This window comes from Pseudoliparis swirei, chromosome 23 (genome assembly GCF_029220125.1).
Source record: "Pseudoliparis swirei isolate HS2019 ecotype Mariana Trench chromosome 23, NWPU_hadal_v1, whole genome shotgun sequence".
Lineage (NCBI taxonomy): Eukaryota > Metazoa > Chordata > Actinopteri > Perciformes > Liparidae > Pseudoliparis > Pseudoliparis swirei.
The window spans coordinates 10642408-10656866 of record NC_079410.1 but is presented as its reverse complement, the minus strand read 5'-3'; the positions used below and the strand labels follow the sequence as shown (position 1 = coordinate 10656866).

At 41.0% G+C, this 14459-nt stretch overlaps 1 protein-coding gene and 1 non-coding gene across 2 annotated transcripts; one reads left to right on the top strand and one right to left on the bottom strand.

Annotated features, from left to right (window-relative positions):
• Window positions 1-209: 209 nt before the first annotated feature.
• Window positions 210-291, top strand: trnal-uag (transfer RNA leucine (anticodon UAG)). The gene has a single exon. It is a non-coding gene; the product is annotated as a tRNA-Leu (tRNA).
• Window positions 292-842: 551 nt separating this feature from the next.
• Window positions 843-13104, bottom strand: sdr42e2 (short chain dehydrogenase/reductase family 42E, member 2). The gene is given in 13 exon segments (XM_056406953.1): window positions 843-1028; window positions 1030-1154; window positions 3368-3441; window positions 3562-3625; window positions 4062-4127; window positions 4297-4434; window positions 5585-5667; window positions 8749-8824; window positions 9010-9128; window positions 9412-9469; window positions 10257-10352; window positions 11683-12125; window positions 13074-13104. Coding segments are annotated over 13 exon segments (1485 nt in total). The 3' UTR covers window positions 843-916.
• Between the last annotated feature and the right edge of the window lie 1355 nt (window positions 13105-14459).

Sequence of the window (14459 nt, the reverse complement as noted above, 5' to 3'; positions counted from 1 at the left end):
CGAGCCTACTTTTCCGTATTTGAATACCGTGGCCAGAAGACAATGGGTCTACACATGTGGCCTTTGTTGTTGTTGTCAATAATTCTTATTATATATAAGATGTATTAAAATGTAAAAAATCTCATCTACAATAATTATTAAATCGGTTTTACAAAAACTTCACAAGTAGACTGTCAATAAATTAAAACATCACACGAACGGTGCTCAGTGGTAGCGTGGCCGAGTGGTCTAAGGCGCTGGATTTAGGCTCCAGTCATTTCGATGACGTGGGTTCGAATCCCACCGCTGCCAGATTTCTGTTATTTTTTTATGGATGCACAACCAGAGTCTGGAACACTCGTGTACTCGGTTGCGTGACGCGTCACACACATTTTTCTCTTACAGATTATTCGTAGTCTGATTTTTTTGGAACAAGTATTTGACAGTGCAAGGGCTCCCTCTTGTGGCAATCTGAGAGCAAAACAAAAAAGGTGATATGCTGGATCTGTATTATCTGCATGTCACTACAAATTATGTAAGAAGACAGAGGGAATGTATTAAAGGCATTCATTGTTACTGCTATTTCTAATTAAATACTAACTGTAACAATGTGTAAATAAAAGCAAATCAGTATCATAGAACCTGGGAACATGCTTTAAATACAATCAGTGACATTTTAATATTTGTTTTATAAACATAGTAACTTAACACGGTAGCCTAGAGAAATCAACAACATTTACACAACTCTAATACTTTTCAGCAGCCTGGTAGTTTAATCATTTTTGAAAATCAGACACATATACGAACATTAAAAAGACGGGAGAAATGATTACAAAACCTGATCTGCTGGATTTCATAAATAAGTAACATGTGGCGAGGATACATCATCATACATTTAATTGCCGAACTATCAGTTTATTGACTCGCTTTCCATCATTTAGTTTGGAGAGACCATGCAGAACAGCATCAGTAGCAGCAGACTGAGGCCCAGCAGCAGCATGACGAGGAGGTGACGGGGCAGCTGGGAGGTCCAGGAGACGCTGAAAAGAGCGAGGCTTTCTGGACTTCAGGTACTGCTCCACAGAGTCCACCAGGCTGTAGGGCTTCGGACTGTTACCCAGATCTCGACGGGCCTTGTCAATCTTGAAGGTGTGGCTCACAGCTATGCTCCTCACCTGCAGTGGAAGATGTTTATGTTAGATTTATAAATGTGTCATCGGTACAGACATCTTTAGAGACTCCAAACGCTGCTGCAGAGAAGTCCTGGAGAAGAGACGGTGAAGGTTATACCTTCGGGCTAATCGTTCACGTTAACCTCAATTTGGTCAACTTGGTTTTACAATCTGATCGCCTGTGACTGATGGAGGCCTCCGGTTACTGCGTCTTCTTCCCGCTCGGGGATAAGGTGTCTGCAAGTGATGTGACGGAATAGTTCCTTGAGAGTTCCTTGAAGCTATTTCTCATTTTTCCATCCTTCCACAGAGTTTTTTTTCACACATGACGTGAACCTGCTTCAATCAGCAAATATCTCTGACATTATATTGATCTCCCTGTATATCAGCATTGATGGACATACCGCAACCACAAACTGCTGAGTCGTGCTCATCCTGCCTGACCTGACAAGCAACATTAATTTAATTATCTCCATCTGATCGCTGGGACTTTTTTGTTGTTTCAATTTTCCTTAGCTTGAGATGAATCAGCATTGAAAAGTAATTCACTGCCACAGGCATGATCACCAGTGAACTCAGGACAAAGTGTGTAGTTTGAGATGTTGCTGATGTGGTAGTGATGTAAGGCGGTGCTTTCATTCAAGCTCTCTCATTCAACATGAATCATTAAAAACAGAGAACACGTAGATAGATTCATTTTGGGTCTGAATAATTTCCTAAATCAGCTGGGCACTGTAGTATTTAACAAACACTCCATGAACAGGTTAAATAGGGCATTTGTTGGGGACTATTTTCAGCTGCGTACTAAGACTACAATGTGTGATCAATTAAGAAATAACCTACAGTGGTCATGAAGATTATTATTATTGTTATTATTATGTTTATCCTAATTAAGACTCCTTGTTTATAGTTTAGACAACAATGAAGCCTTATGGCACAGGAGAATAAGATATATCAGAAGTTGGCTACCCAAAAAATACTTATTAGTAGAATCAATTCATCGTTGTTTTTGGTATTTTTATTGGACTTGTTAATATATATAATATCACCAGACTTATCCCTTAATGGCCAGTTGAGTCCTGAACCTTGATGCAGCTCTCTGCAGTGTTTCAACTGTAGTTCATTTGACATTTGAAACGACGTCTTTGCAGACCTGAAATTTATGGGCGAGAAAAAAACACCTCTCGCACATAACCTGAGAGTTGGCAGGATCCTTTGATCCCGGTGAAGTGGCCTGACGTCGTGCACCGAGAACCTGTAGGCCTACTAAGATCCCTTCCTGAAGACTTTATCTTGAACTTCCTGTTCTGACCCTCAGCAGTTTATGTTTTATTCACAGGACAATCATCGATCCCCGGGCCAGCAGCTGTCGACAGGCTGAGCTCCAGGTGCAGGCCCACGGGCTCAGCTTTGGTTTCTGCCTCATCACACATTCATGAGGACCTTTCAGGTCGGGACGGAGGCTCCTTAAGATGCATCGTAAAGGTCTCCCCTGGTAGGATTACTGCAAACATCCCTCATCCTGATACACGTCATTCTTTTCCTTTGTTTTAAATAGCAGTACAGACCAGCAGATAGTAATGAAATGCTACCTGCGACTATGAGAACATTGAGAATTTGTTATTTGCCAATATTTTGAATCAATTAAAGGCTCTCTTTGGTTTTTCATAATTTATGCACAAGAGATAGCATCAGACAAGGGACGGGAGAGCAAGGGAGGCCTGATAGGAAAATACTCGCCCTAATGAAGTCTGTCGTCACTGTTGTGGGAGAGACTTAAATACCTCCTCTGAAAAGTGAAGACGATGTACCTTGAACCTGCATTATATCTAACAGCCAGCAGGGGGCGAGTCTTTTGGATGCAAAGTGTCAGACTGTATAGAAATCTATGAGAAAATGACCCTACTTCTCACTTGAGATATTACCTCCAGTAAACATTGTATACATGACTTTATGTTCTCATTCGCTAGTTTCAAAACATTTTCAATTCAGCATGATGTTCATTTAGTAGATTACAGTTCTATTCAGAGTCAAATGGATGATAAAGCAGGTTATTCTTTAGCTTGTTGTAACTGTCACCACTCGAGATATGTCATCCTGATCCCAAAAGCACCTCACTTAATTAACTTCAGTTTAGACAGCCGAAAGAGCTTATCGAGAAGTTGAGTGTAGTCGAATAAAAAGGAGACAGAAGAGGTAGAAATAAGTATGATTACCTCACTTCTGGTGAAGAGCAGGGGCACATCTATCACAGGTCTCAGAACTACATGCAAATATTCCACCAGGATGGCTGAAAATAGAAGAAAATATCCAACAGGCAGTTAGTCTAAAAACATCCCAAAAGATGTGTACTAAAATATAAGGGATATTTAAAATGTGTATTATTTTAAGAGAAAGGGAGATGAGCTACCTGCTGAATAGACGAGTGAAACAGGGAGGTGTATCAACGGTCTGCTGTAGCCAAGCTTTTCAAACTGCAATGGTGACATGAAACACTTGTTTTGATTTTTGCCAAAATCCATTTTACTGTACATTTACTGAAACTGAAAATATCCAGAATAGTTTAAAGGATTATGCAGGAGATAGTCTAATTTTTTTGTGTCAACATTTCCCACGAAAAGGCCCAAACTAACAACTTTCTAATGTTCCTACTCAGTATATCGGACTCAGCCTCAGGCCCATTCGTTCCTAAATGTGGATGAGAGTCTTTAAAAATGTGTCACAAATAAATTATTTTGTTTTTAAAAAGCTCAGTAATCTTTTGAAAAACAGCAAGGCACTATAGTTTTTAACAAACTTTACTTTGGAGTTATTTAAGCATAAATTAATTGTTATTTTTTGTATTTTCATGAGATCTGTTGACATAGAATATCACCCATAGAATATCACCCACTTTATCATTTAACTCACCAAAGGTGTCAACCACTCAAATAGATGAACGGAAACTCCATCATTAATGAAATAGGCCTGTCCACTCTGCAAGAGAACCAAAAACAATGGGATAACTGTCTTTACTCATCATGTATCTGTAACAGCTTAACCTCCACAGGGTCGTGAGGGACTCATTATCTTTAAATATAACCAATAATCAGTTCATCGTCTGCATGTCTGTCTGTCCATCTATTGTCCGTTTGTCCTGACTCACAGCGACACAGCTCCTCTGCAGTACGAGAGCCTCGGCCGCCAGCGTGTGGGCCAGCACCAGGTTATCTACATGTACCCAGTTCATCCGGGCCCGGGGGTCCCTGAACCTGAAACTGAACAACCGGCGCTCCACACTCACCTGAGAGGGAGGGAGAGAGAGAGAGAGGATTTTTCCATTTACAATCCGACTGTTCTAGTATAAATATATTTGAATGGTTATGACGATCCCATTTCTATATTGTTGAAAGGGGCTTGTGTCATTTTTCTTGTATGTTGGGCTCCTGGTGGATTTATACTTTGATAGATTGACATAAAGCAGAGTGTGGGCAGTAAAAAGGGAACTGTGCATGTGGAGTATGAGGACAGTTTAAAGGGTGCAAAACAAAATCAAACATGCAAGTTGGCATAAAATGACCAAAACCACAATCAACCTGGCTCCACACTCTTTAAAATAAGGGTTCCAAACGGGTTATTTCTGAAGGCCTGATGTTCTCGAACCTTATTTTTTTTAGGAAAGGGTTTTTCAGGGTTCTTTGTAAGACTAAGAGATCCATTAAGAACCCTTTTTGGAAGAAAGAGTTCTTAATGGATTGTTGAAAAAAATGGGTGTTAAAACGGGAAACACAAATGTGATTGTGAACCATCATTGTTTTGGATTGCTCTGCACCAAATCAGTCTTGAGGGTTTGAGATATAAATAGGTTCTCAGTAGACCCCCATGGTGGGTTCTCGCAACCCTTAAAGAAAGAAGAGGTTCTGGATAGGATCTCCAAAGAGACTTCAGCGTGGAAGCTTTCCCAGAAAGCTTTAGGTAAAACACCGGGTTCTAGGTGCAACCACTAGAACCCACCTTTCTGGTGGAAATAGCTCCACCAGAAATCTTTACAAAAGTTTCTACCATGGAACCCAAAAAGGATTCTCCTATGAGAACCCAAAACGTATCACCATATATTTCTAAGAGCGCAGATTTAAAACAGTTTTCATACTAATAAACTCAAACTTGTCAAGTATAATGAATTATAATTGACTAGTGGATCTGTTGGAAGGCAACCAACAATACACAAGGTATAACAAGTTAACTTGGCCCAGAACATAAACACCACCCTGCCCTTCAGCGGGCTGTTCTGCCGCCTCTGTAACGGGACGCCTGGAGAGTTCCATCAAAAATGTAAACTCTTCAGGCAGGAACACATTCTGCCTGAGAGGCTTCACACACTGCATGATGTTTATCTTTCCAGTGCCAACATAAAACACATCTTTAACATATGACAATATGCATTGCACTCTCACCATCACTCTGTGGAGGTGTCTCCTCTCCTCTGGTCCGTAGATGCCACACGGCCGCAGGATGCAGGTCCGAAGCAGACCTCCACCTTCACATGAGAGGAATTAAACCTTCACCCAACAACTGCAATTGGAGAGCACTTGTTTACTCTTTCAATGCATTGTATTTTATAAGTCTGTATGTAAAATATTTGTCCCAAAAGTATAACTAGTTGGATGAACACCTCAAAATACCATTACAAGTTTGGGTCCTTAGTATATGTTTGGTATTATTAGGCAAAGGGTTTGTATGTATGGAGTTTTTAATACTCAAAATAAAGTGCCTCCCAGTCACCTCACACACATTTAAAACTAGAACGGGCACTCGGTAGAGCGCATACCTTCGCATATCACAAGATTGGGCATTGAATTATGAACATGTTGGCATTAGTTGCATGCCAATTGGATAAAAAGTGAGAGAGGGCGAGTGCAATCACTGGCACCGACAACTCACTGGCACCTCACTGGCACCTCACTGGCAACTCACTGGCACCTCACTGGCACCTCACTGGCAACTCACTGGCACCTCACTGGCACCTCACTGGCAAGTCTGTGGCAAGTGCCACAGACTTGCATAGATAATGTATTTTTTTAGACTTACTTAAAATATGCAATACGATATTGCTGTACAATACTGCTGTACTATATTGAATATTGTTTTGCTACTACTACGTTTCACTACGTAATATATAACACTTATATACCATGATATGTATAATGTACACGCCTTTCTTTAATAATAAAAATATATAATTATTTTTTACCATGTCATACTGTTATACCTCCATGAAATTCTCCTTTGAGGAGATGCCACTGTTAGTCTAAAGTTTAAGCACTGGCACTCAGTGACACTTGCCGGCACTTGCCATCAGTTGCCAGCAGTTGCCAGCAGTTGCCAGCAGATGCCACTACTAGTCAAAAAGTGCCACTACTAGTTAAAAAGTGCCACTACTAGTTAAAAAGTGCCACTACTAGTCAAAAGTGCCAGCAGACGGAGGGTCGGCCGCAGTGACGAGTCTGCGACGATTTAGTGACAAGCTTCACTGAAGTGCCCGGACAGCGGAAGAAATCACTTTCATGATCACAAAATGGAGGAGCTGCGGTTTAGCTAGATAGATAGATAGCTAAAATAGCTAGATACACAGATGGATGTGTGTGTATATATAAAAAAGACACTAATTATATATATATATATATATAAATTAGTGTCTTTGTAGACACTACTGACAATATGCAATAAGATAGTGCTGTACATTACTGCTGTACTATATTTAATATTGTTTTGCTACTACTACGTTTCACTTCGTAATCTATTACACTTATATACCATGATATTGTAACGTCTCGGACGTTATGGCACTGATGACACGGAGACGGGACGACGTTATTAATCCTCCCTTTATTGGGCATCCACCAACACAGACAGCGTGTTCCTCTCAGCTTAGCAGGTCGAAAGTCAACAACAACGGTTCCGTCAACCACCCTTAACTCCCGTTTTCCGACAGGTTAACCCCGCCTCCCCTCTACTCCGCCAATCACAGGCACGCCCCCTCGACCAGCATGCACGGTGCCACACTTTGATTGACAGCCACTTCACAGGGTCGCTACAATATATTACGAAGTGAAACGTAGTAGAAGCAAAACAATATTAAATATAGTACAGCAGTAATGTACAGCACTATCGCATATTGTAAGTAAGTGTCTACAAAAAGACACTATATATATATATATATATATCCATCTGTGTATCTAGCTATTTTAGCTATCTATCTATCTATCTATCTATCTATCTAGCTAAACCGCAGCTCCTCCATTCTGTGATCATGAAAGTGATTTCTTCCGCTGTCCGGGCACTTCAGTGAAGCTTGTCACTAAATCGTCGCAGACTCGTCACCGCGCCGACCCTCCGTCTGCTGGCACTTTTGACTAGTAGTGGCACTTTTTAACTAGTAGTGGCACTTTTTAACTAGTAGTGGCACTTTTTGACTAGTAGTGGCATCTGCTGGCAACTGCTGGCAACTGCTGGCAACTGATGGCAAGTGTCACTGAGTGCCAGTGCTTAAACTTTAGACTAACAGTGGCATCTCCTCAAAGGAGAATTTCATGGAGGTATAACAGTATGACATGGTAAAAAAAATAATTATATATTTTTTATTATTAAAGAAAGGCGGGTACATTATACATATCATGGTATATAAGTGTTATATATTACGAAGTGAAACGTAGTAGTAGCAAAACAATATTCAATATAGTACAGCAGTACTGTACAGCAATATCAGATGCATATTTTAAGTAAGTCTAAAAAAATACATTATCTATGCAAGTCTGTGGCACTTGCCACAGACTTGCCAGTGAGGTGCCAGTGAGGTGCCAGTGAGTTGCCAGTGAGGTGCCAGTGAGGTGCCAGTGAGTTGCCAGTGAGGTGCCAGTGAGGTGCCAGTGAGTTGTCGCTGAGTACTGGCACCGAGCGGCACTTGCCACAGACTTGCCACTGAGGTGCCACTGAGTGCCAGCGTCGCTAGGGGGATCTCGCCCCTACTGTAAAAAGTATTGTAAAAATAAGATTTTGACCTTTTAATGACCTTGACCTTTGACCCGATCGATCCCAAAATCTAATCAAATGGTCCCCGGATAATAACCAATCATCCCACCAAATTTCATGCGATTCGGTTTAATATTTTTTTAGTTATGCGAGTAACACGCATACAAATAAATAAATAAATAAAGAAATACACGGCGATCAAAACATAACCTTCCGCATTTTCAATGCGAAGGTAATAAAGTCGTTGAGTAAATGTATGTTGTACTTTGTGTCTTTGTCTATGTGAAGGCAGTGGAAATAAATATAAGCCACATCCTCCTGAAGCAGATCCATGAACGTTGACCTGAAATGTGTAACGACACAGCTCGTGGCTCTAAGCCTAATTGATACGGTGATGGTCACTGACGGGGTGTCGGGTTGCATTGAAGGAGGAAATGTGACGCTTCACGCATGTAAAGAATCTCGAGGAACTTGAAACCCGTCAAAATGTATTCGAAAATGGTAAAATATTAACGTGACTACACTACTTTACACACTGTAGCTCTCCCGCCTGTGGTCAAGCTGTCGACACTGATTGACCGTCTCACACCTTTCAGGGAGCATCCGTTGGCCGAGAGGACCATCTGCTCTGCGATCGCTTTGGTTCTGGAGTAGTGGTCGATGTGCTGCGCCAGAAACAAACACATTGACAATGTGTTCGTGTCGGGAAATGTATGGGGCGTTTCACACATCCTGGTCTTTGTTTGGGGTCTTCGTTCGGCGATACGCCAGTGGATCGGACATTTATAAGAATTTTATTCAATAGTACGTTTGATACATTTGTTTGTTTTTTAATCTGTTATTGACTCACTAGGTCAGGGGGCACACACGGCACAGAGGCCTCATCTCCCTCCTCAATGGGTTTCCCAGCGAACACCACATTGATGGTTCTGGTGTACACCAGTCTGGGGATGCTCCTCTCCTTACACACTGAAAGAGAGCACATCGTTACATCGAAGACTTCAGGGTGTTTCATGGGTGTTTGCAGATTTAAAAAAAATTGTATTTACAATATCAATTGATGCTCCACAGACATGAATGCCATCAAACATTTAAAATATCTCTGCTCCAATATTTACATTTTAGCCAAGTGAGCTTTGAAAATCTTTCTTATTTCTAAATCTTTATTATATTCAGAACTCATGTAATGTATTCATTGCAGTGTATGTGGCACTATGATTAATAATAATAATAATTTTACATGAATCCTTACCGTTTATGATGTTATTTGTCCCTCCAACATTGACTGACTCCACCTGCTCTTTCCTCAGCTGGCAGAAAGAGAGAACAAAAACCAAAACAATAATCATTAAGACACATCCTTATTTTCACCTCCCGTTTCGTACTTTTCAGTGACCTAACCTGCAATGTGGGTTATTGGATGATATCAGAAATCCTGATAAGCATTATTTGTGTCATCATGAGAACAAACCTCCGTCAGCACACACTTAGTCTTACATCACTCGCTCTCTCATGCACCCCCTCAAGTGATGTCACTTGAGTCAGCGTCTGTTGGGGTGGATGTAGACTGCAAGTTTGAAGATGAAATAAATCTGGGGTTGGGGATTAAGGAAGAAGTGAGAACTCTGTAGCGTCTCCTCTCTGCTCATCGATGATACATCAGCCACGACTAACACGACACACACAGATCTGCGGCTGAATTGTCTGTGTACAAGTTGCACTGAAGGTAACAACATATGTGTCAGGCTTTGACAAGTAAGAAGAAAAGGAGGAATAGAAAAGTCGCCGTTTTGTAGGACCGCAATGCTAATTTGGGTGGAGAATGTATATGATCGTTATTCTCAGCAGAGCGATGATCAATGACACAATTGTAAAGCAAGGCTGCATCAATATGTCTCTCTGAGGGAAAGTTTACATTTTTAAGTGAAACGTAATGAATTAAAATTAAAATAGACTTTATTTTGCCACAGAAGACAATAAAGTACACTTGCTCTTTATCATTCTATAAATATCCTCACTGTTCACTATCTGATTATATATTTTTGTTTCACATTTAAGTGGCAGAAAGACGCAGCAGAAGATTTGAAGAGAAGTCACCTGTTCTGGTCCGGACATGCCGTAAGACGCTGTGTGGAATATGCAGTCGACCCCTTCGCACACTTTATAGAGGGAAGAATAGTCCCGGATGTCACTCTGTAAGAAAGCAATTCATCAATGCCACCTCTGAGGACACTTATCTTAATTAGTTGGACTGCTTTTAAACCCTTGTATCTGCTATTAGCACATTTATTGTGTAAATTAATTGGATTTTGAAAAATGGACATTATATCAAAAGCACTTTACAATTGTAACCTCTCCTTCACACACACACACACACACACACACACACCAATGGCATTTCATGAGACATGCTGGCCAACCAGCTGGTGCTATTTGGCGTTCAGTGTCACTTCAAGGACACTTCAGCTCGTGGACGGCCGGCTCTAGCTCCTGAGCCTCATGCGTATTCTCAACATCAGCAGTGTGACAAGTTGAGAACTTTGCAGTTTCAGAGTCAGAGTACGTGAGAGTCAATATCCATCCCACGAAGGGCTAGTTGTAATTAAGGTAAGTGTGCCATGAGGCCTGCAGGTGAAACCTGAATCATGTCTCCGCCCTCTCTGCACCACTCAGCAGCTGGCACTCGGAGGCGGATCAGTCCCCTGTGTCTGTGTCCAGCCAGACGAACCACAAGACACACTGACACGGGCCCAGGAAAAGAAACACTACAGTCCAGTAGGAGTAAGAAAGACAGATTCTGTATGTTTTATGTAAACCAAAATGAAAGCAAAGTAAAATATCCTAAAATACCCAAGCAGGAATGCAATATTATTTACTGCAAGATGTCAGAAAGACTTTGAATTTATTGATATTTGTTTTTATTTATTTGCATTAAATGTGCATGTTGTGGCAAAAACATGTACTTTTTAAAAAGAAAACAATGTTCTTATTAACTCTAATACATATGTAGTTGTAGGTTTACACATTGATAATTATTTTTTTTAAATCGTGAAGGTAAAAGTAATTAATATTACTGCCATATTGTGCATCATCCTGATAAGTAGCTCACAAGAGGCTTTGTAAAGCTTTAAGACTTTACTGATCCTTTCAAGTCTTGTATAAATTAAACCATTTGGCATGTATTGGGCCTTTAATATGAGATCTAACTATTGACTGCTCTTTATACATGGTCTTATATGTCTATGCTACACATTTTAAAGAAAGAGTAGTGAAGGGGCGTTAAAAGAAAGAGGAGTGAAGGTCAAAATTCCACAAAAATAAAAACCGAAAAACACAGCTGTAGGCTATGACTGAAGAATCGTTGCCATTTGTCAGTTCTGTGTTCTGTGCAGTCAAACCGCCTCAGTATTACCATTGACTGGAACTAAATTGGTAAGGGGCAACATTAGGAGAGAAATAGATATAGATCAGATAAATAGGAGGATTCTAAAAAATAAGCAGGTCCTTCTTCACTGACCCATACCTGACAGAAGATGGCTCCATCAGGGATGTCAGAGGGAAGCTTGTTCATGTCTAGAAGGACCACCGACATCCCCTGACTGGCCAGTTCTCTGCCCAGCCTGAACCCAAAGTATCCCCCTCCTCCTGTTACCACCACCTTCCCTGTGGAGGCGCCTCGGGCCGGAGCGGCCTCCTCTCCCACTCTGGACACCCCACACTCCGGGTTGCCGCATCCGGCCGCCATGGCTCCGCGCACCCTGTGGCGGACGGCCACTGTCGGGCTGGAGGCAGCGGCAGCGGCCGGGTGGTTGACCCACGGTTGGTGGGAGAGGTTGCGTATGTGGGGCCCACTAGCCTGCAGGCGACAAAGGGGGACACTGTGGCAGGCAAGCTGCTTCACCTGGCAGAGAGATCCTCCCCTCTCACTCATGTTGGGACCGCACAGCTCCATGGATCTCCTGATGGCTGGAGGAGGGATAATATGTTATGATTCATTGTGTTGGTATCAGAAAAGTTTGACCTTTTACAGCCTCTGGCCCCAATCCAGGAATTACAGCCCTCCCACCCCCTCAAAGAGAAATCGGTATTTTGTGCATAATCCAAATATTTCTTCTGTGTTCAACTACCTTGCAACATTAGTGTGTGTGGAGTTTCATGTTTTTAGATTTTTTTTTATCAGCCTGACAAATGCACTCACATGAGCCGCCTATTCAACACTTACACTGTGTGACAGTACCTACCGTATATCCTGAGGTCCAGCTTCTTACAGAAGGTCTTACAGAATGGTTAGATAATGTTTACACTGAGTAAAGACCTCTACTGTATCGTAGCAAGACATATTCAATATATTTAGATCTCCACTAGAATGTAGGATTAAGTGCTGTGGATTTAACAGTTTGTAATGACTGACCACCTGTTGAGGGGTAAAATTAAGAAAGCTGGAGAAAATGTTGAAATGAACACAATGGCAGAATTACATTTGTATATTAAACGATTGAATAACAGCTTTTGATCAAATCTGATTTTTAATTTAATATACATTTTCAAGGCGTTTGCCTATTTGTGGTTGTGCTCACAATGAACTAATTCAACTTTATGATAATAACCTGATGGACATGGACAGACGTTTACAACTTAAACTCATATGCCACTACAAAATAAACACATGTACAATACTCATCAGTGAGCCAAAAGTGTATCTATTACTCCAATGTACTATAAGACAAGAAACCACAAATTCTATAACTTCATGTCATATTAACAAATCCTCCACGGTATTTTTCTCCAAAATAACTCAACTAATACAAAATGTTGCATACGAAGTGATGATTCAACGTTGTGTGGATCAGATTGCCCTCATGTGTACACATTACACTTACCAAATACTCCAACAACTCACAATAATGAACATACCGTAATAGTCCTTTTGACCTCTCACATCCATCCCTGTGGCGGTTGACTCATGAAACCTTCCCTTTCCTCTCGTGGAGTCTCCTGATGCGTCGCCTCTCAATCACATGCAGCTTTACCTCAGGACTCTCCTCCCGTGATGTCTGGAGGCAGCACGCAGCCCGGCTGCAGCGAGGATCACATTTCCAGGAGCATCAAGTGGACAAGAAGCCACCTCTCCTGTCCTTTTTTGTTATTTTGAGTGTCTAACTCAATGAATTTAAAGCCGTGCTTCTTGGAACTAGATTGTAGCCTACTTTATTAACAGTTAGATTGTATATCCAGTGAAATAGATATATGCCACATCAACAACTTAAACTATTCTGATATGAAACTATAGAAATTAATAATCTTTTTTCAATTACAAATACTGGACAACCATGGACAGATAAGACAACTGGCCCATGGACACAGATCCCTCACCCGTCCTCCGTGGGAGTAACACAGCCAAACTTGTAGTCGCTCTGTAGTTGCTTTACACTCCTTTGTGGTTGTTTGACCGGTAAATGTTTCACTTGTTTCACTGTCACTTCATACGGAGGTTCTGATACTAAACAGCTAACTTCCTTCCCACTCGGGCCCCTATAGACCATTTGCAATCAGTGACTTCGTAAAAAATAGTGGTGCTGTTAATTCTTATTCAAATAGGAAATATAGAACAGTAAATCAGAGGGAAAAAGATACTGAAGATTTAAAAATGAAAGGCTTGATTAGGCTACAGTGTCAGTCTCGGGCGTTTGTCTTCTTGAGGTCAAGCCGAGCTGCTCATTCAAACCATATCCAAATCCTATGATCCTCTCTTTAGGTAAATCTGTTGTGGAAGAAAACACAAGGTCGTTAATGAAAGCTCTGTATAACTAATGTATCTCCGACATGACAACGGGCCAGGTAAACACAGCATTAGTCACTTCCTGAGTGTTTGGTGAGCACAGAAATAGACGCTTCATATTTTATTTAGCAGACAGACTACCAAACCTAAGATGACAGTTAAAAGCACTGAATAAAATTAAAAAGGGGGAAAAAAAATCTTTAGCAGCTGCCAAATGACTGGAGCTCCTGAGTATGGAGGCAATTTTGACATCAACTGCAATAAAAAAAAAAGTTGAATTATTAGTGCAAGTCTTTTTTAACGTTTTGTTTATTTAAACATAAAGTACATCACGTGCTAATTTAATTCCAATCCCAGATTGCATTTACCCTTATTTGGGATAAATGGCAGCTCTACCACTGCTTCTGTGCAGCAGAGGTCATTGTGTAGAAGCCTCGTTTTTTTTATTCATCCTCCCAATAAATCTATTAGCAGAGGACAGGCAGCACATTTAGTTACAATGTTACTATTAAATCTACTTC